Source organism: Aquarana catesbeiana, linkage group LG02 (genome assembly GCF_042186555.1).
Source record: "Aquarana catesbeiana isolate 2022-GZ linkage group LG02, ASM4218655v1, whole genome shotgun sequence".
NCBI lineage: Eukaryota > Metazoa > Chordata > Amphibia > Anura > Ranidae > Aquarana > Aquarana catesbeiana.
The window spans coordinates 750,720,169-750,744,062 of record NC_133325.1 but is presented as its reverse complement, the minus strand read 5'-3'; the positions used below and the strand labels follow the sequence as shown (position 1 = coordinate 750,744,062).

At 43.4% G+C, this 23,894-nt stretch overlaps 1 protein-coding gene across 3 annotated transcripts in view; it reads left to right on the top strand.

The window, feature by feature from the left end:
• SCAF4 (SR-related CTD associated factor 4) overlaps window positions 1–23,894 on the top strand; it is a 117,167-nt gene that overhangs the window by 39,435 nt on the left and 53,838 nt on the right. For 2 of the 3 annotated variants that reach the window (XM_073617115.1, XM_073617113.1), the window contains exons 6-17: window positions 4,205–4,386; window positions 7,097–7,252; window positions 7,347–7,444; window positions 8,358–8,490; window positions 8,593–8,742; window positions 10,303–10,379; window positions 10,553–10,743; window positions 14,182–14,282; window positions 17,182–17,295; window positions 17,530–17,686; window positions 17,778–17,932; window positions 20,468–20,792. In XM_073617115.1, the coding sequence (XP_073473216.1) occupies window positions 4,205–4,386; window positions 7,097–7,252; window positions 7,347–7,444; window positions 8,358–8,490; window positions 8,593–8,742; window positions 10,303–10,379; window positions 10,553–10,743; window positions 14,182–14,282; window positions 17,182–17,295; window positions 17,530–17,686; window positions 17,778–17,932; window positions 20,468–20,792 (1,839 nt within the window). The remainder of the gene's footprint in view (window positions 1–4,204; window positions 4,387–7,096; window positions 7,253–7,346; window positions 7,445–8,357; window positions 8,491–8,592; window positions 8,743–10,302; window positions 10,380–10,552; window positions 10,744–14,181; window positions 14,283–17,181; window positions 17,296–17,529; window positions 17,687–17,777; window positions 17,933–20,467; window positions 20,793–23,894) is intronic. The other variant, XM_073617114.1, reaches the window with a different exon arrangement.

Below are 23,894 nucleotides of genomic sequence, written 5' to 3'. Positions count from 1 at the left end.
TACTATCTGACAATATTGCTATGGTTGCGTTCCTCAACAAACAGGGAGGTACGAGGAGTCGGATACTTTAATCTGTTGCCCAGGAGATTTCATCATGGACAGAAGGGAATCTAGCCTCAATTACAGCAGTGCACCTGAAGGGGACACAAAACTGTCTGGCAGATTATCTCAGCCGCTACCAGGTATGTCGAGACAATTGTTCCCTTCATCTTGAAATCTTTGTGGGTCTAACCGACAGATGTCCCAAAGCAGACCTGTTCGCAGATCAGAACAATCGCAAGACAGAGAAGTTCTTGTCTCTGAACCCAGCGGATCAATCATTGGGGATGAATGCTCTGGCGAATCCATGGCCATTCAGCCTCCTGTTACGCCTTCCCGCCGATCAGGCTAATTCCGGATGTCCTCCGGAAGTTTCTTCTAGAAGAAACAGATCTTATCCTAATAGCTCCTTTCTGGCCCAAGAGGCCATGGTTTTCCCTGTTACAGACTCTGGTTTCAGAGCCTCCACTGAGTCTTCCCATGAGAGAAGACTTATCGCAGGGTCCAGTGTCGCACCCACAGGTGGTTTCCTTGAGCTTGACAGCCTGGTATCTGAAGAAAAAGATACTAAGCGCTCAGGGGTTCTCTGACAAAGTTGTCAAGACCCTGGTAAATTGCAGAAAAAGTCACTAGAGCCATATATTCCAAGGTTTAGAAGACATTTTAACTCATGGTTATCTGAAAATCAAAGATTAACTCATGATGTTCCTTCAATTTTGGATTTTTTTTCCAAGAGTGTGTTTGACACAGGTCTTTCAGGTAGTACCTTAAAGGTACAGGCGGCAGCTATCGGTGTTTTTCTCCAATTTTCTCTCTTGGAAAATCCCACTCTACTTTCTAGGTTGAGGCCAGTAGTGGTTAGAAGTTGTCCAACCTGGGACCTGTCCCTGGTGCTTCAAACTTTGGTAGAATTCCCTTTTGAGCCCCTGGAGGATATTTCAGTTAAGTTACTTACCTTAAAAACATTTTCTTGTGGCAATTACTTTGGCTCGATCTGCCGGTGAAATGCCCGTCATTGAAAAATCCTTGTATTGCCATCTGGAGGCTGAGGACTGTCTGGGATCAACCGTTGATCACCTGGACCACCATTGGTGTGTACCTGAAGGTAGTGTCCCTTATTCCTCTGGGGCCACCCTAATCCCTGTCTTGGGAGGCTAACTTATAAAGTTGCAACACTCTCTGTAACAATTCATTCTGTTGCACGACACGCTGTACTCTGACACATTGAATTTGCTGCAACTTTTCAAATGTGTTGCATGTCTGTGACACACACAGGTGATATCCCTACCCCCTGCAAGGACACGAATTCTACACACACACACACACACACACACACACACACTTCCCTTACTCCAGAACTATTGTCAACTGCACACAAGGCAACTGGCCAGTGACATTGTCACAAACCGCTATTAATCCCTACTGCTCCACGGTGGTCTGTGGGTAACCATTGTCTGTGCAGCAGCAACCTATCAATGGATGCCCATTAACCCCTCCTCAGCAGTTGTCTGTGAATAATCCCTGGTGGTAATGTCTCACTGTATACAGCCGTACTGCAGTTTATGGAAACCTAGTCATGGACAGTCATTAACCCCTCCTGCACTGCCGTGGTCTGTGAGCAATCCTTTTTGCTAATGTCTCGCTGTATACAGCTATGCTACGGCTTCCCCTCCTGCTCTGCAGTGATCTGTAAGTATCCCTTGTTGATGACGTCTGCCTTGCACGCCATTTGTTGAGTGGCTTACAATGACTTGGTCATGTTTGGCTAACACCTGCTGCTCCGCAGGTGCTCTGTGAGTGTCCCTTTTTGTATTTTGTCACTGGTATATTGTTTGCACAGTGCCCCATTGTAAACTAGTCACAGATGGTCTTTAACTCCCCTTGCTTTTGGATTGGTCTGTAAGTAATCTTTGCTGGTAAGGTCTCTCGCATGTTGTTGAACTAGTCCTAAATGTCACCGCCCTCCAGCTCTGCAGTGGATTCTTGAGTGCCCCTGGTGGGTTTCCTCTCTTTTGTAGAGAATTGTATGGTCTCCTAGTCATGAAGGGCCTTTTAACCCCTTTCGCTCTGCGGATAATCTCTACACAGCTCTTGCAGGTTCTGCCTCACTTATTATTTGAATGGCAGCCTAAGTCACTCTAGTCACAAATGGCCACTTACCACCTGCTCTGTAGTTTGTCAGTCAGTACATTTTGCTGGTGCTCTATGGTGCCCAGTCATGCTAGTCAATTAACGCGTTCTCTACAGTTGGTCTGTGAGTCACCCACGCTCTTATTGACACTCTTGTTTGCTGTGGTGGAATGGCCAATTCTGCCCTGGTCACAAATGACCTTTTGCATCCTTTTTTTTTTTTTTTTTTGTACTCCAAAGGTCAAACTGTAGTCTAGGAGCCTGCTTTTTGTGAGAGTTTGGGTCTAAGGATGTCCTCTTCAAGGCAGTCCCATGTACACATTTTCAATCCAAGTCTCTGCCACTTGCCATTGTGGTCAGCAGGGCCATGACCACCCTCTGAACTATCCCGGAAGTTCCTTTGTCTATCCTTTGTGCAAGGTTGTCTTCTCATTGCTGTCACTTCTGCAAGGTGAGTTCCAAGTTGGTGACCTTCACTGGTAAGGAACCCCCTATTCTTCTGGGATGGCAGTCGTTCCGAGTCCAGACTGGTCCACCATTTAGTGAAGACCGGTTTACACTATTTAGTTGTACCAGTTGAATATTCAGTTACCTTCTCTGATACAATTCTTGATGTACAGCCAGTCCCTGAGTTACAAAAAAAAGGTTCTGTAGGTCTGTTCTTGAATTTGTATGCTAGTTGGAACAGGTACGTTTGTCAAGTGTAAATACAGCCAAACAAAAATTCCTCACTTCCTGTTGTCTCCCTCCGTTTGTAATTATGAGTCATTTGTAAGTCTGATGTATTTTACCTGAGGACTGCCTGTAAAGGGCATCAAGATGCTCTCGCTTTGTGGGCCTGTTGGCTTGTGTTTGCGGTGTTGCCACCCCACTTGGATTGCTTTTGAAGGTCACATGGTTAAGAATAAAGATCATGTGTCATGAACTATATAGATAAACTATTTCCATGTAAAATCTTTTTTTTTTTTTTTTTTTTTTTTTTTTTTCTTACCTCATTGGCTGATGCCTGAGACGTTTCTCTTTTTAAACAGACCAAATGCAAGTGGTCACCCTAGGCCACAGTTTGTATTTTGGATATTGTTGGTAGACACGTGTATCAGGGTTGTTGGTGTTTGGACAACTTTGGCCTGTCGCTTTGATAATGAATTGGTGAGTTAAAGTAGAAGTTCAGCCTAATGCAATGGAACCGTTCTAATAGGAGCGACTCAAGTCGCTCTGACTTAGAAAAAGTTTCCTGTACTACTTTGGGGCGACTTCGGAGCAGCTTGCATTGACTTCTATACAGAGACTTTAAAGCCGCCCTTGTGTGAACCGGCACGAAAATTATTGCTAAATCAACTGGCAGCTACATTCTAAGACCTATCTAACACTGTAAAGCAAAAGTCGCTATACATACCTTTTCTGCAGGCGATCCGGTCTGGTCCCACGCTGAGCTGTCAGCGGTGGCTTCTCTGTGTAGGCGCCATTTTTTTTTTTATTTTTCATTAAAATATTTTGGAGGAAAAAAAGCCAGTAAACGAAACGCAGCTAAACGCGAGTTACTACGTTTAGCCACATTTAGAAGCGTTTGGCGCTTGAAATGCCTCAAAACTCAGCGTCTGAACAAATTTTTTTTGCTTTCCAAAAAAGCTTCTAAACTCACCTGCCTAAAAACTACATTAAACGAACCTGTGTACATGTACACATAAGATAACATTGGATGAGTTCAGGGGCAGCTGAAAAAAGCATCCAACTGCCTCTGAACACCTGTTTACCAGCAGCAGTGTACATGAGGCCTAAGAATGCGGCTGCCAGTAGATTTAGAGTTCGTTGGGCTGAGCTTCTACTTTAATATTTTTGATTTTTAACTAAGGAAGGACTAGGAAGATGTAAGACAAATTTGAAGTATATGTACTGAATTTTATTTGCACAATGCAATGGGTTGCTTCATCAGTGGTTGTTTTGTCCCCCCCCCCCCCCCCCCGTGGCATTTTTCTTTATTGCATTTAATGGGCATATTCAAATAGTGCACAGATTTACATGGGTTCTTTTGCAGGATCTTCACCACCCTCCATGTTTCTTCCAACTGACCCCCCTGAAGAGCCCCCGGTTGCTGCTCCTGCTCCTGCACCTGCACCACCCACAGTATCTGCTCCTGCTGTGAGTGTTCCTCAGTTACCCAGCTCGGAGGCTTTTGCAGCTGTTGCTCAATTATTTCAAAGTAGCCAAGGGCAGCAGGTATGTGTTTTTGTTTTTTTGTTTTGTTTTTGTCAGCTACTTCATATTCTTGAACTTCTGAAAATACCCAGGGTGGCATATTTATATCAGCGAGGGTCCTGAGGAGCTATTGATTTAGGTTTTTAAAGCAAACTGACATTAAGACCCCATTCACACAGGGGCAACATGACTTGCAGGTCGCCTCAGCGAGGCGACCTGCAAACGACTGCCCAGGCGACTTGCAAAACGACTTCTGTATAGAAGTCTATGCAAGTCGCCCCCGAAGTCGTACAGGAACCTTTTTCTAAGTCGGAGCGACTTGCGTCGCTCCCCTTAGAACGGTTCCATAGCACAGAACGGGAGGCGACTTGTCAGGCGACTAGGTCGCCTGACAAGTCGTCCCTGTGTGAATGGGCTCTAAATGCTGTGTTTTTTTTTTTTTTTTGCTACAAATACAAGACACAAGTGGGTTTCTCTCCTCTCTTGTGTATGGAAGCTGATAATATGCCCCAAATTTCTGGGTGTTTTCTTGTGCTTAGGACCTCTGTAGAGCCTGCGATACAAATGCAATGCTGTAAGCGCCTGTACTCCTGTTAATGCCAATGCTTTACATGCATGGGTAAACGCCAGTGCATGGAATCATTGTCATTTACATGAGTACAGCCATTCACTTATATTGCGGGCTAAATGTGGCACCTGCAGTTCCCCAGCCATGTGAAAATACCTGGAAGGGTAGTTTCAGCCTCTGTCCATGTGTATGAGATGAATTCACAGTACAAGCAGCTAGAGATGTAAGGGATGGCTCATTTTAAAACTTTGACTTCTGCATGTGCTTACCAGACATCAGAAGCAGTGGCTGATTTCTTTTTTCGGTTTTCAACTGGTGATCCAGCCAGTAACTTACCTCCTATATTAGGATGTCCACACTCTGGATGAAGGGTCAACAAAGGACAGCAGCCTTGTCAGCCTGGGGGGAGTGTAGTGTAAATGCACTAGATTTAGATACACTAACAAATTGGGGTCAAACTCCAGTTAACACTTTTTAAGCAGTTACAGCAAACAGTTTTGTCCTTTTTTGGGATGAATATTTTACCTAAGGCCCTATTCACACTAGCGCGTTTTTTGATGCATTTTGCATTTTGCAGAAATGCACGGGAATTTTTTAACATGGGTTCCTATGGAACATGTTCACATCAATGCTTTTTTGTATCTCTGCGTTTTTTGAAAGGGTCGGGGACTTTTTTTCATGCAAAAAGCAGCGTTTTTGCATGTAATGGTTTTCAATGGACAAGCATCAAAAACGCAAGTGCACCGTTTTTGGTGCGTTTTTGCCGTTTTTTTTTTTTTTTATTATTTTTTTTTTTTTGTAATTTTTTTTTAAGACTGTAAAAAAAAAACGCAAAACGCAAATCGCGGCAAAAACGCGGCTCAAAAACGTGCCAAGCATGAAAAAAAAACCTCCAAAAACGCTCAAAAGCAACATGCATAGGTGTGAATCGAGCCTAAATCGGAGCTCCAGCCTCCCCACCAAAAAAAGTCAGCAGCCACAAATATTGTAGCTGCTGAATTTTAATATTAGGACACTTACCTGTCCAGGGATGTTGGCTCCCCATCCGATTTTTCAATCGGCTCTCGGCTGCTGCCGCCGTCATTTCTTGTAAGGGAAACTGGCAGTGAAGCCTCACGGCTTCTTAGCTAACTCTCTACTGCGCATGCACAAAGAAGGGGGCTGAAAAACAAGTACCTGCCCGTAACCCGGTTGAATCACCAGGGGAAAGTAAGAGCCTAAAAAATTGTTTGCTTTTGGATTTAACACTGCTTCAAAAGCACTTTTATATTTAGGCTTCACTGATCCCTATGTGCAGCCCTGTTTGAGTACACACTTTTTTTTTTTTTTTTTTTTTTTGTAAGGCACCTTTTTATATGGGGTAGATTCTGCTTCAATCAGCGGGGGATCTGTAAGCTTTGCTCACTTGCTGATCAGAGCAGGAGGGATGTCACGCTGTGCCCCTTCAGTTTGTGCAGAGCAGACATCTGTTGGCTTTATTTGGGTGGCCAGGTATAAACTGACTCTGCTTTACACCAGGCTACATCTGGTCCACCAAAACGGTGAAGGATGCAGTCCCTTGCTTTTTTGGACCTAGCGGGTGTATCTATAAGACTCTGTGGGCCTTCCGATCGAGTCCACCTGTCAGTTTTTCAGACAAGACTAATCGGAATGGCCATGTGAGAGGGGCCTAAAGCTCCAAGCCTAAATAGCTATTTTATGGGTGAATTGTATTGTTAGGGTATTGGCGTTGAGACCCTTTTTCCATGCCAAGCCACTTTTTTTCTGGGTGCCCATCCACCTCTCAACTGTGCAAGCAGACCGTAGAAGTGGATGGAGACACAGCGACTCCACTGACGCACTCGCATGTTCAAATTTGTGCTACCACTCCCGCCCATATGTCAGATTTTGACATGGTAGTGTGTTCATGCAGCCGCTGCGTCTGCATCCACTTTCATGGGCTGCCTCTGCAGCTCTGAGGTGGAAGCACACAGCAGAAAGTGGCTCAGCATTAAGGACAGGTCTCGGGACCCATCTGAGCCCTTATGTGTTTTTTAAAATTTTTTTTTTAAGTCCAACATTTTATAAACTTGCATCATAATGTTTAATAGTAAAGGTAATGACATTATTTATATAATATTTGTACGGATGTACGAATTTAAAAAAAAAAAAATGTTTTTACAGCTTCAGCAGATTCTTCAGACTTTCCAACAACCTCCGAAGCCACAGTCTCCAGTTATTGAAGAGAATATATATTCCCAAGTACAGTCCATTACTTGTCAAATGAATACTCAACCACAGCAGCCTCACCAGACAGACAGGAAAAGTACCCTTGATAAGGTGATTACTTCACAAAAGTTTTATGGTAGGGTTTTTATCTGCCTTTTTCTGTATGTCCTTTTTCTGCAAGCATGTGTTTTTTTGTTTTTTACAGTTGCTGGACAGATTTGATTATGACGATGAACCTGAAGCCGCTGATGAGCCAAAGAAAGATGTGTCCAGTCCCACTCCTCCACCTCTACAGCCTCCATTGTGAGTAAATGGACATCAATAACTTCAGATCCCCTGACATGCCTAACAACATGCCAGACTCTTTAGTGTGCATTATCTAGGCATATGTTTGGTTTAAAGTATTTACATATTTTGAATGTAAAAGCATTAAAGATGATCACCTCCTATCTAGAAGTATTGTGAAGAGATTTATTTTAAACTCTGAGCGTTTTGTAGTGTGTTCCTATGCCTTGTCGTACAGCACACTCCCAACATAAAAGGTAGATACGCAAATATGCGGCACCACAGAAGAAAAGCCCAATCCAATGGGGCCACATATTTGCGTACTGTCGGCATGAAGGGGTTTACATACCCTTAACAAATATTACAGCCTGATGAATCTGGCTTAAAGACTTGGCTCACACTTGAATTTGTTAGTGCTATTTAATTGCTCTGCTACATTATTTGCTGTTCTCTAAAACCATTTACTGACCATGCTCGCCCATGGTGATTTAAAGTGTAACTAAAAGGCAAAACATTTTTTTTGTTTTGGATAGCGTGGAGAGGGATTATCCCACCTGTCAGTCTTGCTGTCTGTGTCCCTGTTGGGGAGATTCACCCTCTATTTATCCCATTTACCATTATTACGAGTGAAAAAAAACAAATATTGGGTTGACATCAGATCACTAACAGACGGAAACATTTTCAATGTGGACACTAGTTTTGGTGGCACACCGGGATTTCCTCTTTGGTGGGATCTCCTCTCACTTCCTGTTTTGGTTATGACACAGGAAGTGAAGGAAATCTCTCCAAAAAAAAAACTGACAGAGGTTATACTCTTACTCTACCCAGAATGGAAAAATTTTGCATAAACAGTCTAAATCCTAAAAAGTAATTTTACACTGATGGTGGCTATATAAAATTGTATTTGTGTGTTTTTTGTTTTTTTTTTCAGCCCATTTCCTATAGAGACAAACCCGCCACCTGCATCATTCCCACAGATGCCAGGTCAAATGCCAAACATGGACCCATTTCAGGCTGTACAGCCACACATGATTGGAATGCCTCAGGAGTCTCTTCTTAATCAGGTGTCTATAAAACATTTATCATTGTTTTACCTAGCATTGAAGGTACCTTTTTTAAATGTCATCTTTCCATTTAACGCATTCATTTTCCTTTCTTCTTTTAAGATTCCGGTTCCTGCAAATGGGCAAATGCTTGGTTTTGGAATGTTCCCCACTATGGTTCCACCATTGTCTCAAGAGTCTCCCCAGCCTTTTATCCAGCCGCCTTTCCCAGTTCAACAAAATGATACACAGTCACAAAAAGATAATCAGCAGGTGAGCCAGTCTACATTACTCAGCTGTTAATATGTAGAGAGTATCTAATTGTACCATTCTTATAAAAGATGTTTAAGTGTTTTTTAATCTGACCTTGTATCTTGATGTATTTTCATCTAATCCTTTTTGTGAAAGGATTTTTTGGTTTCCTTTTGACTCTCTTGGGTAGATCTGCAAACACACCAAAAAAAAACAGATCTGTTTTTTGTCTTGTCCTCCTACTTGGCATATTACAGCTAAGATCTGAACATGCCAGAGCAAACCTTGGTTTCCATGCTATAGGAACTTTCCTCTACCTTGCTGTCAGAAAAGGTTTTAATAAAATAGAGCCTTTATCTCCCAGTTTTGTGAAACAAAATCTGGAGATTAAGGCTATGAATCTAAATTGAGTAGATGGAGTCTTCATAACCATTGGGAGAATATAGGTCTCATGTAGACATGCTTATGTTAAAGATCCTGTTAAATATTGATCTACAATTTGATCAGGCATTTGTTCTTTCCGGCTCTCAGAATACAGATACACATTTTTTAACTATTGGTGTGGCATATGATAGAATTTTGAAAATTGCATGAGGCACTGTGAAAAATGGGCACCTAATTCACTTTTTTTTTTTTGCGGATTGATTGCACTTGCTGTCGCCATGGAAAACCATAGAGCTGAGGCTTTGAGTTGCCTGCTGTGTGCTGGAGGGTGAGCAGGCCCTGTCTCCCTTGCCAGTTTCCGCTTAAGCAAACCCACAGATGAGTCAGGTTTTTTTTTTTTTTGTTCAACCAGTGGGTTGACTGTAAAAAAAAAAAAAACAGATTCTATTACTCAAAGTGGATGGGGAATCCTCCCTGCTGTTCTATTTTATACTGACGGCAGGGACACTTCCCCACCATCAGAATACACTGATCAGCGCTGCAGGCTATTGTGAGCCAGCAGGAACAATCTGGCAGGGTGGTTGTACGGAAGTCTGTAGATTGACTTATGTACAACCACTGTGATCCATGTATGGCCAGCTTTAAAGTCTTTTCAGTGTCTCATGCAGATAGAAGGATTTGGAGGTAAGGAAGGAACCACACTCGATGGTTTGGATTCAGGCTAGTGCAAACTATTGAGATGTGCTCTGTTCATTTTTCATGTCTGAGGTTTACACTTTTTTTTTTTTTTTACCCCACCCTTTCCCAATACCTAATTTAAAGATATATCCAGCATATTTATCTAGTCGTGGTCCTTTTTACATAAACAAACATCCCCTCCAGTCCTGGTGTTGGGCAGCCCTTGGTGCTGCACAAATGGGTGGAGGTCTCTGTAGTACTGACCGATGTAATAGCGCACCCTTCGGGGGTTTGTCCATGGCACTCTGAGTTCATAGATAGTGGGCTTTTTTTTTTCCTTGCTTTACAAATATCTCAGTATTCAGTGAGTGCCTTACATATAGAAGTAGATTAGTCACGTTTGACACTGCATATTTTGAATGTGTGCGTTCAACACAGGAACCTCACTAGAGCAGTTATAACAACGTTTTTTGCCAAAATCCTCTTTATTGAGTATACTTTTTTTTTTTTTTTTTATAGGAAGTGTCCATGGATATAGAGCAACCTTCTCTACAGGAATCAAAACGCCCTGCAGAACGTCAGAGATCAGTCTCCAGGTTTGCATTTATAACTGTAAACTGGTGTAAAGCCATCTCAAACTGTTACATTTATTTAAACATTAATTTATAGTATTTGTTTTAGAATTGCCCAGTCTTAATCTAGGCTTATTCAGATTTGTTACTTCAGTTCCTAATTGCCTAACAGTGTAAACCTTTATTTTTTCCCTTAGATCACCAAAAAGGAGACGTTCCAGATCCAGTTCACGCTCTCGCAGATCCAGACACAGACGTTCTCGTTCTAGGTCCCGTGATAGGCGCCGCCATTCGCCTAAATCTCGCTCTCAGGAGAAGCGTGACCGAGAAAAGGAAAGGGAGCGCAGAATGAAAGGTCTCCCTCCTATCAAAGCCGAAATAGTTAGTGGTGAGTTTAAAGTTTTTTTTGTGGTGTTTTTTTGTTTAACAAAGTAACATTTTCATTTTAAAGAGGAGTTCCAGCCTCTGTGAAAAAAATACTGTAGCTGCTGACTTTTAATATTAGGGCCCTTACCTTTCCAGCGAGTCCGTGATGTCGGCACCCCAGCTGATGTTCCAATCGACTCCTGGGTGCTGCGGCTGCCATTTCTGGTAAGGGAACCTGGCAGTGAAGCCTTTTGGCTTCACAGCTGGTTCCCTACTGCGCATGCGCGAAGAGGTGCCACATTTGGAACCGGAGGTGGGGAGGAAGTGTATAAGCGTAAGATCCACTTTTAGGTGGAACTCTGCTTTAAGCAGTGCTCTCGCTAGAGTTCTGGATGGGATTGAGTAGCTAGGTGTGGATATGTATAGGGGGAAGGAATTGTGCACACGGTTTAATATTTTTTACAGGACAAGTTGGGGTTAACTTAAATTAACATGAACCTATGCACCTAGCCTTACATCCCACTGCAGTTCCCTTTACTCGACTTCCCTTCGCAGCCACAGCCTGGTCCATGTTAACCACTTGTCGACTGCCTAACTGTAAATATATGTCATTATTTTGATGTTAAATACCGGGGTTATGGCAGCAGGTAGCTGCCATTACCCCGGTATCTTTATTTACAGTAGGCGGCCGGCTTTCATATGAAAGTGGTCTTGGTTACAGATTTTCCGCAAGATCACTTTTAGGTGCTGCCGGAGAGGTGCCCCTGTCGCCGCTTTCTGGTGGTTCCCGAGCTTACCAGAGCTATCGGTAAGCCGGGAACCGATCCGGTGTGGCCGATGGCTAGGCAGGAAGCTGATTGAGGGCAAGATAGCTCCCACTAGGCTCTATGCTCATGGAGGACCGGAGCAACGTCTGACAGAAGTTACTGACTCTCAGGCTTAACGTGATGATTCACCCTTAAAGCGTTAACCTAAAACAAAAAAACAAAAAATTGGATCCTGTTCCCTGCAATACCTGGCTGATCCTGCCTGGCTATGCCCTCCCCCCTGTAAACTGAACAAGGTATATCATAGCTGTTAAGCCTTGACGCCGTGATCAGTTTAGGTGCTTCCGTCATCCACAGCCCTGCTCTCCTCTCCTGTGTCCTCCTCCCCCCTCTTCTCTCTGCCTGTCAGCTTGTACCAGGGTCGTGCTGGTATCATAAGATTGTTTTTTTTAACATCCCCCTCTGTTATAATAAATTATATGCCCCAGTGTATGCATTTTCTAAAAAATCCGCCGCTAAATACCTTATTCTATAGCGCTGCTCGGCGGTCACATGGGGCTATAGAATAAGGTATTTAGCGGCAGATTTTTTAGAAAATGCATCTGTTATAACAGAGGGGATGGTAGCAACACCACCAAGTGGATTAACAACCACTTTAAAGGCAAAATGTATGTTTGTTTTTGTTTTTTGCTTTTTGTTTTTTTTTGTTGTTTTTTTATTAGTGTATCTTTTCCAAAATTGCGTTTGAAAGACTGCTGTGCAAGTACAGTGTGACATAAAATATCGCAATGACTGCCATTTTATTCTCTAGGGCAGTAATTCTCAACTCCCGTCCTTAGGACTCACTAACAGGCCAGGTTTGCAAGATAACTGAAATACATCACAGGTGATATTTGCTGCTCATAGATTGCAGTATTCTAGTCTGCATCTCCCCAAAGTAATACTTAAAATCTGGCCTGTTGGGTCCTGAGGACACGAGTTGAGAACCACTGCTCTAGGGTCTCTGCTAAAAAAATATATAATTGGAGGGTTTGGGGGTTCTAAGTGATTTTCTAGCAAACACAGATTTTTACTTGTAGAAAACAGTCAGAAAAAGCCAGGGTCAGTAAGTAGTTAACATCCTGGGTAATGAAATTCTCTTTGGAGCTGTCCCGGCATGAGGTATTCACTATAGTGCCCAATTCAATGAGGACTTGTGGCAAAGGTGCAACCAGCACTAAATGAAATGTAATGTCCAAGCATGTAAACAGTACAATGCTGGACTCTTAAAGTAGAACTTTAAAATTTGTAAAATGTGCAGAACTGCCACAGCCGTTTAGTGCCTGTTTAAAGTGAGACTAAAGAATATCCTTCGTCTCCTAAAATAATCCATACACATTGACTGCTGAATAGTCCTGTAATCTTTCTCATGAGCGTTTTACTGTGTCTGCCTCCTTGTAAATGTACCCAGCTCCCGAATCTCCTTTTCCACTTCCCTTCCACTTTTTTGGAACAAGCGGTGCCTGTTGCAGTCATGTTCACTGCTCTATGCACACTATAAATTCCATAGTTCATCTCAGGAGCGAGCAAGAGTGTGGCTACATACACAGGGACCATATAGAACAAACGTAGCCACCCTCTAACAGGAAGTCGGATCAGAGCAGCAAAAAAGGAATTTGTGAGCGATTGAGAACAATAGAAGGTACTTTTTTGAGTTAAGAATACATAACAATTTCCTTTAACCACTTGCCGCCCACCCACCGTCAAATGGCGGCGCGACTCTCGTTCTGGGTGTACATCATCGCGCCGTGTTGCTAGGACACGGTACGACCCCGATCTCTGTAAAGAAACGCTGACGCGGCTCTTTAATCATGTGATCGGCTGTGTCCAATCATAAACAAGAAAGTGCCGGTAATCGTCTCTCCTCGCCTCGTGCTGACAGTGTGGCGAGGAGAGCCGATCAGCGGCATTTCCTCGCAGGGGACAGTGAGATGTAATCGGGGCACTGATCATCAGTGCCCTGATTAGAGCGCAACCAGTGCTAGCAACTCATGGCAACCAGTGCCAGCAATAAATGCCCACCACAGCCAGAAATCGGTGCCCATTAGTGATGCCAGTCAGTGCTGCCTATCAGTGATGCCCATCAGTAGTGCCCATTAGTGCCACTTATGTATGCCGGCTATCAGTGCCCACCATTGCCAGCTATCAAGGACCGTCAGTGCCCACCAGTGCCGCCTATCAGTGCTCATCAGTGCAGATTAGTGCCTCATCAGTGCACATCAGTGAAGGAGAAAAATTACTTATTTTACAAAATTTACTGATAAACTAAGAAAAACATTTTTTTTTCCTTAACAAAAAAAAAAAAAAATCCCAGCAGTGATTAAATACCACCAAAAGAAAGCTCTATTTGAAAAGAAAATTTAAAAAAAAATTTACATGGTTACAGTGTAGCATGACCGCGCAATTGTCATTCAAAGTGTGACGGCGCTGAAAGCTGAAAAATGGCTTGGGCAGGAAGGGGGTGAATGTGCCCGGTAGATAAGTGGTTAAAAATGTTCAGACCAGACTTCAATGTGGCTTTAACCCAGCCAGAGCACTAGGTCACTGATAAAAAGCTGTTGGTGCGATCTTGTGGACTGTTATGAAGTAGTGTGAGTAGGTGGAAAAACCTCCCCAAAATGCTTTATAAATATATATATATATTCTTTTAACAGTTTGCAGTACTACTCTTTGGGTTGGGCAGCTGGACAAAAGAACCACCCAGCAAGATGTTGGAAGCCTTTTAGAAGAATTTGGACCCATTGAGTCTATCAATGTAAGTGCATTTTCATAAAACTGCATTTTTTAAATTCATTTATTGTACATCCCACTCTGCTTTTCGGAAGCCACCTATTTGACCTGTTGGGTATATTACCTTGTTTGACCTTGCCCCTCAGGTGGCTTTTTGGCCATCGCCTCTGTGAGAAGTGTCTGTGTTCCTGGTCTTATCCTGTAAGGAGCCTTTCTTGGTTTCATATGGGCAAAGTTGTCTTGAGGCCTAAGGCCTTCTTCCTGAAGATGGTCTCCGCCTTTCATGTTCAGTGTAATTAACTTCTTGATGTTGTCTGGTTTTGAAACATCCTTAGGAAATTTTCACTGTTAATGGAGCGTGCCGTGAAAGTTTACCTTTTAGCTCTTGCTTCATTCTTCATCATTGTTAACCCCCCCAAAAAGGGGATTCTGCTCCTTTTTTAAAGGGGGAGTCCAGCCGGAGCTTTTTAGGCTGGGCTTCTTCTAAGGGTCGCAGGATGGAAATTTCCTTTTGCACTCCTGTGACCCGTTTTCATCGGAGAGCGGTCTGAAGCCTGCTCTCCGCTGACGTAACTGCAATCACTGGAGGCAGCGCTTCATCTCGACTTCCGAAGTCTGAATCCGCCAGCTGCCTTGACTGATGACATTCTCAGTGAGCCGCTGAGACGGGCGCTCCCCGCCCCTCCACAGCTCAGTGCTCCAGTGAGACCAGGGGGGGGCAGAGCTGTTGACTGAGTCAGCACCTCGCCACTCGGTGAAGGAGTAAGAACCGAGCCATCAGCAGTGTTTGGTGACTCTGTTCTCAGTGCAGAGACGACAGGGAACAAAAACCCCATACTTCTCTTTTAAAGCATGTTATATGACACAGTGCTTGTCCTGTGTCATTTGGCCCCCTGTAATGCCTAAAAAAAACCTGGCTGATCCTGCCAGTTTCTACCCTCCCCTCTGTAAATTGACTATGGTGTATCATGGCTGCTGAGCCTGACACCGTGGTCAGTTTGCGTGCCTCTATCATCCGCAGCCTGCCATCTGCTTTCCTCTCTGCTCCTGTATCCTTCTCCCCTCTCTGTCTGCTCGTGACAGTGCCGCCCCGCCTGCTGCTTTCATAACACTAACCTGTATACACCATCAGCATTGCCTCCCATTGCAGTGTCCCCCCTCTGTGACTGATTTATAAATCCTAATGCTATAAATACCTAATTTAAGAGCCGAGATTGCGATCACATGACCAGCCAGCTCTTTCCTCAGCTTCAGACTGACGTCAGCAGGAGATTCTCAGCCCCTCCCACTGCAAGGAGAAAGCTGCCTTGGTCATGTGATGGCAATCTCGGCTGTGAAATTTATTTATTTTTATAAATTACTCACGGAGGGGGACACTGCAATAGGAAGCAGTGCTGATGGTGTATACAGGTTGGAGTGGCTTAACCACTTTAAAGCAGTTGTAAAGGCGCAAGGTTTTTTATCTTAATGCATTCTTTGCATTAAGATTAAAAAAAACCTGTGTAGCAGCCTCCCCAGCACCCCCCTAATGACCTGAGCCCCATCTTTCTCCTGCGATGTCCATGAATGTCTAAGCCATCCGGGACACTCCTGATTGGCTGAGACACAGCAGCGGCGCCTTTGGCTCCCGTGGCTGTCAGCCAATGAGGGGGCGGGGCCGGATTGGGGCTTTGTGTCTGAATGGATACACAGAGCTCTGGCTCGGGTGCCCCCATAGCTGCTGGCTGAGGGGGCACTTGAATAGGAGGGAGGAGCCAGGAGCAGCAAAGAGGGACCCGAGAAGAGGAAGATCCGGGCTGCTCGGTGCAAAACCAACTGCACAGAGGAGGGAAGTCTAACGTGTTTTTTTTTTTTTTTTTTTTTTTTTTAAACCTTTACAATCGCTTTAAGGCTTGGTTTGCATTGGCCTGTACAAATAAAATGCAGCATTTTACCGTGAAGGCTAGTGCAAGTGCCATGCACATTGTACTGCTTGTGTGTCTCCCCCCGACCCGCTTTGCTGTATGGTTGTGGAATCGATTGGGTGGCTTTTTAGTCTCTCTAATTGCTTCCACGAGAAAGCTGATAGATGGCTTGACAGGAATACCCCTGCTGCTGCCAATATATGCCTTACGTCGGTGGCAGCAAAGCAAATAAAGTGCCTCTGTCCAGGAAATGTATTTTAGGCCTTATGTACACTGCTGCTGGTAAACAGACGTTTAGGAGCAGTGGATTTTTATTTTTAATTTTTTTTATATATAGCTGCCCCTGAACTGTCCTGTTATCTGTCCATGTACACAGGGTCGTTTCCAAGCAGTTGAGTTAAGAGGCATTTTTTGGAACGCAAAAAAAGTGTTCAGAAGCTGAGTTTACAGGCATTTCAATCGCTAAACGTGGTAAAATGCTTCAAAACGGATGTTTTACACGTGGGTTACTATCTGTCAAGTTAGATCGTTCAGGAGAGGTTGTAAAAAGGCCCATGTACATGAAGCCTTACTGGCAAGTCTAGATAGATATATATATATATATATAGATATATATATATATATATAATAATTTTTTTTAAATCACAAAAGATCTGGTGATATAGCATTTAGCCCTGGTTCACATTGATGCAAATCGGTGGCAATGGCAGCGTAAGAATCTGTGCTACACTGCATCGATTCCCAAAAGTAGTTTCTTTACTACTTTTGGCGATTTGAGGGTGCGATTACCATTGACATCTGTGCAGAAACCCGCACAGATGTCTCTGAAATCGCACCCCTAAGTCGGGACTAACATGCGGGGATGAAATCGTGCGAGTTCAGCTGAACTCGCATGATTTCATTCCCGCAGTCAGCGTGAACCTAGGCTGAATGTTCACATAGTGAACAGAGGCTCTGTACGAGTCAGCCTGAAGTTGAGCTTTTCATTATAGAGTGATGTTTTCTATGGCTTCTTTTCAGATGATACCCCCAAGAGGCTGTGCGTATATTGTAATGGTTCACAGAATGGATGCATATCGTGCTTTACAAAAACTGAGCAGAGGAAACTACAAAGTAAACACAAAGGCAATAAAGGTAATGTGTTCCAAATGTACTTTCTGAGTTCTTGTACAAAAATACTAAATTGGTTAAGGGGTGATCACATCTAAACAGTTTCTAGAGGTGTGTTGCCTGTTGTAGAGGTTGGCAAAGTAGATTTCTTTGTGATCTCAAGTGGAATTTTAACATGCGTGTGTGTACCTATTTTTTTGTAGTGAGAACGATTTTTTTTTTTTATCTTCATTCATGACATTGTTTTTTGTTTTACAGATTGCATGGGCTTTAAACAAAGGAATTAAACCAGAGTATAAGCAGTATTGGGATGTAGAAATCGGTGTTACGTACATACCATGGAGTAAAGTCAAACCTGAGGAGCTGGAGGCGTTGTGTGAAGGAGGGATGTTGGATAATGATACAATGTGCTCAGGTAAGCATCAGTTTGATAAGTGGTAAAATAAGGTGCTATCAGGTTACTTTATAAATCGTTTACGTTTTGGTAATTTTTTTTTTTTCTTTAGAATGGAAAAGTATCAGTAAAAAGACAGAGATGGCAGACACATCCCAAAATGGGTCTACAGCTGAGAATGCTCAAAATGAAAACAAGTCACCTGGACCTCAAGCTAACCCTGTGCCTCTGCTCTCTCTTCAGGTTTGTCCAGAATTCCCTGTAGTGGTGAGTGGTGGTCAACCATATCACGGGGGCAGGACTGGTTCCTTGTAAACTTAAAGCGATTGTAAAGTCTGACTTTTTAAAAAAACCTGTTCTACTTGCTTCCTCTGTGCAGCTGGTTTTGCACAGAGCAGCCCAGATCCGCCTCTTCTCGGGTCCCTCTTTGCTGCTCCTGGCCCCTTACTTCTAAGGAGTGTCCTCATAGACCATAGCTTGCATAGCTTGCTATGGGGGCACCCGAGCCGAGCTGCAGCCCTGTGTGTCCATTCAGACATGCAGCTGTTATTCGGCCCCGCCCCCTCTTCCCTGATTGGCTAACTGACTTTGACAGCTGTGGGAGCCAATGGCGCCGCGGCTGTGCCCCAGCCAATCAGGAGGAGAGTCCCAGACAGCCAAGGGAGTCGTGGATGTCGCTGGATAGAGAAGGGACTTCAGGGTAAGTGTGCTGGGGTTCCTGCTACACACAGAAGGTTTTTTTTTTTTTTATCTTAATGCATAGATAAACCTTTTGCCTTTACAACTTATTTCCTTTCTCTATGGTTTTACTGGAAATCATTTGCATGAATTTTCACTAGAGCTCTGGTTTAACAGGTGCATAAAATATCCTCCATATCTGGCTGCACACAACTCCCTTCTCCATTTAAAATGTATCATGCTTTAATTCTGTGTCCTTAAGCACTTCCAGCCTATAGTATTGATGGGTGGCCAACATATGATGTCCGCCTGGATCGCACCTTGCACATGCCCGCAGGGCCGCACTGCTATCTTTTACTGCCTGTGTCCACCAGACACAGCGGATGACTGATCACTGTACTGGCCCGCTGCCTGTACCATGTGACTGATGTAACCAATTACAGCAGGTCACATGACAGTTGTAAACCATCGATTGCTTCCTTTCAAGCCATCCAATGTGAGCAATGTTGCTAGCTATGATTGGTTACAGTGATCACATGGCACATTCCAGTCTGTACCGACTGAACTAATCACAGCCTAAATGTGCCATGTGATCAGCTTTGGCCAATCGCAGCAAAACAAACTGAATTAATTTAATTTGGTAAAATGCTTGCTTATTTATAACAATAATCGTGTTAAAAAACCTAATGTGTTAAAAAAAAAAATACTGATCACTTGCCCAGAGTAGTACAGTGTTACTGTGGTAACATTAAATTTCTCTGGTCAGTGTTTTTTAAATTAAAAAAAATATATATATATATTTTTTTTTTTTGTACTGTCGCCAGTCTGATCACTGCCACACCCAGCTATATGATGACGCTATGACAGAATGTAAAAAAAAAAAAATTTAAATTCTTAACGCTTGCCCTGCATATAGCGGATTGATGGCCAGGCGGTGGCTTTACTGTTCTGACTGGATGTCATATGACATCCTTCAGAACGGGCTTCTCATGAGCGCCCCAGGTGCTTGCAGCAATGGGTGTGGTGTGTCCCTCGGACACAGCGTTTTACCGATCACTGTGAAGAGCCAGTGACGTAGGCTCTTTGCCATCACAGTTGATTACAGTGTAACTAGGGAATGCCGGTTAACGGCATTTCTGTCCTCTTGCTGACAGCCTATGAGGAGAGCCTAATTGTGGTTTCCTCAGTGGGACATCTGCATTGATGATCGGTGTGTGCCCATCTGTGATGCCCTTCAGTGACCATCAGTAGTGTCCATTAGTGCCTCCTCAGAGCACATCAGTGAAGGAGAAATTTCTTATTTACAAAATTTTAAAACGGAAACTAACTTTTTTTTTTTTCAAAATTTTCTGGCTTTTTCGTTTAGCAAAAAATAAACCTAATGGTGATTACCACCAAAAGAAAGCTCTATCTGTTTAAAAGAATGCTAAAAATGTTTGAGTGCAGTGTTGCTTGACTGCGCAATTGTCATTCAATATGCGACAGCGCTGAAAGGTGAAAATTGGCCTGGGCAGGAAGGGGGTGAGTGCCCTGTATTGAAGTGGTTAATTTCTTCATTTTCCAAAAACTTGAAAAATTATAACATCAAAAAACTCGCCATGCCTCTTACTAAATGCCATGGACTGTCTACTTTTGAAAAAGGCGTCTTTTTGGGAATATTTGTACTGTCCTGGCATTTTTGGGACTCAAGAAATAGGCCATCAGTACATCGGGATTGACAAGTTTTCAGATATATATTATAGCCTGTGGACTCTCTAACTTTCCTACAAACTAAATAATATACACTGATTTTATAACAAAGGAAAAAAAACTTTTTTTTTTTTTTTTTAAATTTCCAGACTTTTTTTGTTAGCAAAAAATAGAAAAAACAGTAGTGATTAAATACCACCAAAAGAAAGCTTTAGTTATGTGAACAAAATGATAAAATTTTAGTTTGGGTACAGTGTTGTATGACCGCGCCATTCGACGTGTTGCAGTGTTGAAAGCTGAGAATTGGCCTGGACCGGAAGGGGGTGAAAGTGCCCAGCATTGACGTGGTTAATACAGGCACAAAAAAAATCCTATGTATTTGACTTTGATTATTTAACTAGATAATGTTTTAAATTGTTCTTTTTATCCTTTCAGCCTGTTACAGGTAGTCAGCCTGTGCCATCCATCCCACCTCTTTCGGCAGTACCAGCAATTCAGGCTCTTCAGCCTGGTACAGCGTTGCCTACTCTTCAAGGTTTACCTCCTCTGCAGGGATTACCCCCACTACAAGGGGTTCCACCTCCTCAAGCACTGCCTATTCCACCAGCACTGCCACCATTACAAGCAATGCATATGCCACAGGGAAGTTATGTTCCAGGATTCCCAGGACCCTTTAATATACCTCCTCCTGGGTTTGCTCCTGGTGTTCCTCCACCTCCATTTATGAGGCCAGGGTTTAATCCAATGCAAATGCCACCAGGTAAGTGTAAATGTGAAAACCTAGGTTATCTAGCTCTAATCTGTTATTCAAGGGTGGACAGAGGAAGAAAGTGGTTATTTGAACATTCAGTGAACTCTATACAGCAAATATTGTGTACATTCTTCTTTTAAACTGAATATTTTAAACTAACACGTAACTCCTCCCCACCACCGCCTCCCAGCCCATGAAGAGGTTCTACATGCCGAGAGGCATGAATTCTGATCATATGACCGCTGTAAATAGCATTCACATGATCGGAAGGCTCCCAATCACAAGTATGCATCTGGAGCTTTCCGGTACCCGCCAGTTACTGTGCTGGGAGCGCACTGTCAGCATACTAAAGTGTTTACATGGGGACACACTGATGCGACCACTACCCCGTGGAGAATCCACATACATGTGCCACGTCGGCTGAAGGAAGTTAAACTTTAAAGTGTATCTCATTTTGCTGACGCTGGGCAAGGGTTTTTTCTTTGTCTTATTGGAGATTTCCCTTTACTTCCTGACCTGTTGACAATCCCTCTTAGTTGTAACAGGAACATGTCCCCATCAGATTATTTCCCCCTTTTTATTCCAGTTCTGGTGGCAACACAAAATTTTGGATTTACCTTTTTGATTTTGTTCCTGGTGACAATGTTAATCAGGACAATTAGAGTAAATCTCCCTGATGGGGACAGACGACAATAAAACGACTCTGTCCAAATCTAAATGTTTTGCCTCTAGTTATACTTTAAAGTGCCATATTAGTATAGTGCCTAAGATAACTTGAATAATTTGTGGCACCATGCCTGTATTTAAAGTGGCTGTGAAGCCACTTGGATATTTTGCTACAATCGCCTCTGTTAGATAATGTTATGTGCTCCACTGTACGTGCTGTATACAAAATATGCTGATTAGTACCATATTTCATAGCGCTTCCTGGCGCTCATGTGACTGCTCTCTTCTCCCAGTCTGACAACTACAGCAGGAGGGTCTGAGAACTCTTGCTGATGTCAGCCAGGAGGAGTGAGGCGAGCAGTCACATGAGTGCTGGGAGGCGCCCTGAAATCAGGCACATAACATTAACGGAGGCAGTTGTAGTAATATAACCAAGCTATGATGACAGCAGGAAGGGGTGTGGAGCAGAGCGTCGCTGACGGGGGGGGGGGGGGCAACTTAGATTGCCTTGCAATCTAAGTAAACCTTAGATTGCAAGGCAATGCTGCCTCATTAAGGGTTTCTTTAAAAGAGGTGTATGGGTTTTGTTTGTTTTCAGAATCATACTTGCCTATGTGGATGCAGCATCTGTCCCCCGCCAGCTCTAAGACTGAGAAACGAGCGATCAAACACCACAGATCACTTGGTTTTCAAAGCTCCCTGAGTAGAGAGCTGATGACTGTCGGTTACCACTGTTTGCTTTGCCTCACCCGCTCGCCCCTGTGGAGGGGGCTAGCTGAGAGGCTGATCCGGGTGCCAGTCCAGGCATTTGGGCGGATCCCGACTTCATTGTTGCGATCATGCCGAACCTGGTCCTGCTCTGACATGTTGGCCAACAACAGGCTTTAGATCGCTGTCTGCTGAAAACAGGTCACAGGAGTGCAGAACGAACTGCACTCCTGTGATCCATAAAAGTACTGCCAACCGAACTTTGGCTGTACTTCTCCTTTTCAAAGCTGAACTCAATTTTGTGTCAGCCTTTAGATAGTTCCTTTGGGCCGGCTTTTGAGGGTAAAAGTTTGACATCATTCCACGAGCGGGCGCAATTTTGAAGCGTGACATGTTGGGTATCAATTTACTTGGCGTAACATTATATTTTACAATTTTAAAAAAAAATTGGGCTAACTTTACTGTTGTCTTATTTTTTTTATTCAAAAAAGTGCATTTTTTCCAAAAAAAGTGCGCTTTTAAGACCGCTGTGCAAATACGGTGAAAAAAAAAAAGTATTGCAACGACCGCCATTTTATTCTCTAGGGTGTTAGAACCCCCAAACATATGTTTTTTTTTTTCTAAGTAATTTTCTAGCAAAAAAACCTGTTTTAACATGTAAACACCTAAAATCCAAAACGAGGCTGGTCCTTAAGTGGTTAAGATGAGACTGGTCCTATGATTTAGCTGTGAAAGCCAATTGAGAGGGCAGTAAAGGCTCTTGCAATTGGCTGTTGAGGCTGATGAGGTGTGGCTTCAGAGGTAGGGGGTCTTAATCCTGAATGGACAGCAGCTAAAGACCCCATGTACAGCGTGGCCATTTGGCTCCACAGGGTCACAAGGATTGATCTTGAGACTACTGCAGGTATCCAGTTATCAAAAGGTAGCTGCACTTCAGCACTGATATTTAAGAAATGTTGTGATCTTGGTATTTGAGGAACCAGTGTGTTTTTTTTCTCCTTGATGATATCCATATGTATTCAAACTGGCTACTGAAAATGTGGAACATCTTTAACCACTTGACGACCGGCCACTGTATATTTACGTAATTTTTTTTAAAGATGGATATCTCGATAACAGCAGCAGCTGCTGCCACAACCGAGGTATCCATCTTTAGGGCCAGCGTTTCTGCACACGATAACGGTGGTCTCTATGGCGGGTTCGCCGCGAGATCATCGTTATCGGCGGCGGGAGAGGTGCCACCCCCCCCTCCCGGCGCTCTCCGCCGCTTACCGGAGCCGTCGGTAGCGGCGGAGGTGATCGGGTCCTTCCTGTGCCTGGGTATAGAGACGAGTGAGGCCAAGATGGCGCCCACCCGTCTCTATACCATAGGACGGCCGGAGCGACGTCATTACGTCGGCTCCGCCCACTTCTCTTAAAGGCACAATTTTTTTTGTGTCTTTTTTTTTTTTTAAACAACTTTTTTTTTTTTTGCATTTTAGTGTAAATATGAGATCTGAGGACTTTTTGACCCCAGATCTCATATTTAGGAGGACCTGTCATGCTTTTTTCTATTACAAGGGATGTTTACATTCCTTGTAATAGGAATAAAAGTGATCCAAGTGAAAAAATAACTAAAATAAAGTAAAATAAATAATAAAAAAAAAAAAAAAAAATTTTTAAGCGCCCTGTCCCAACGAGCTCGTGCGCAGAAGCGAACGCATACGTGAGTAGCGCCCCCATATGAAAACGGTGGTC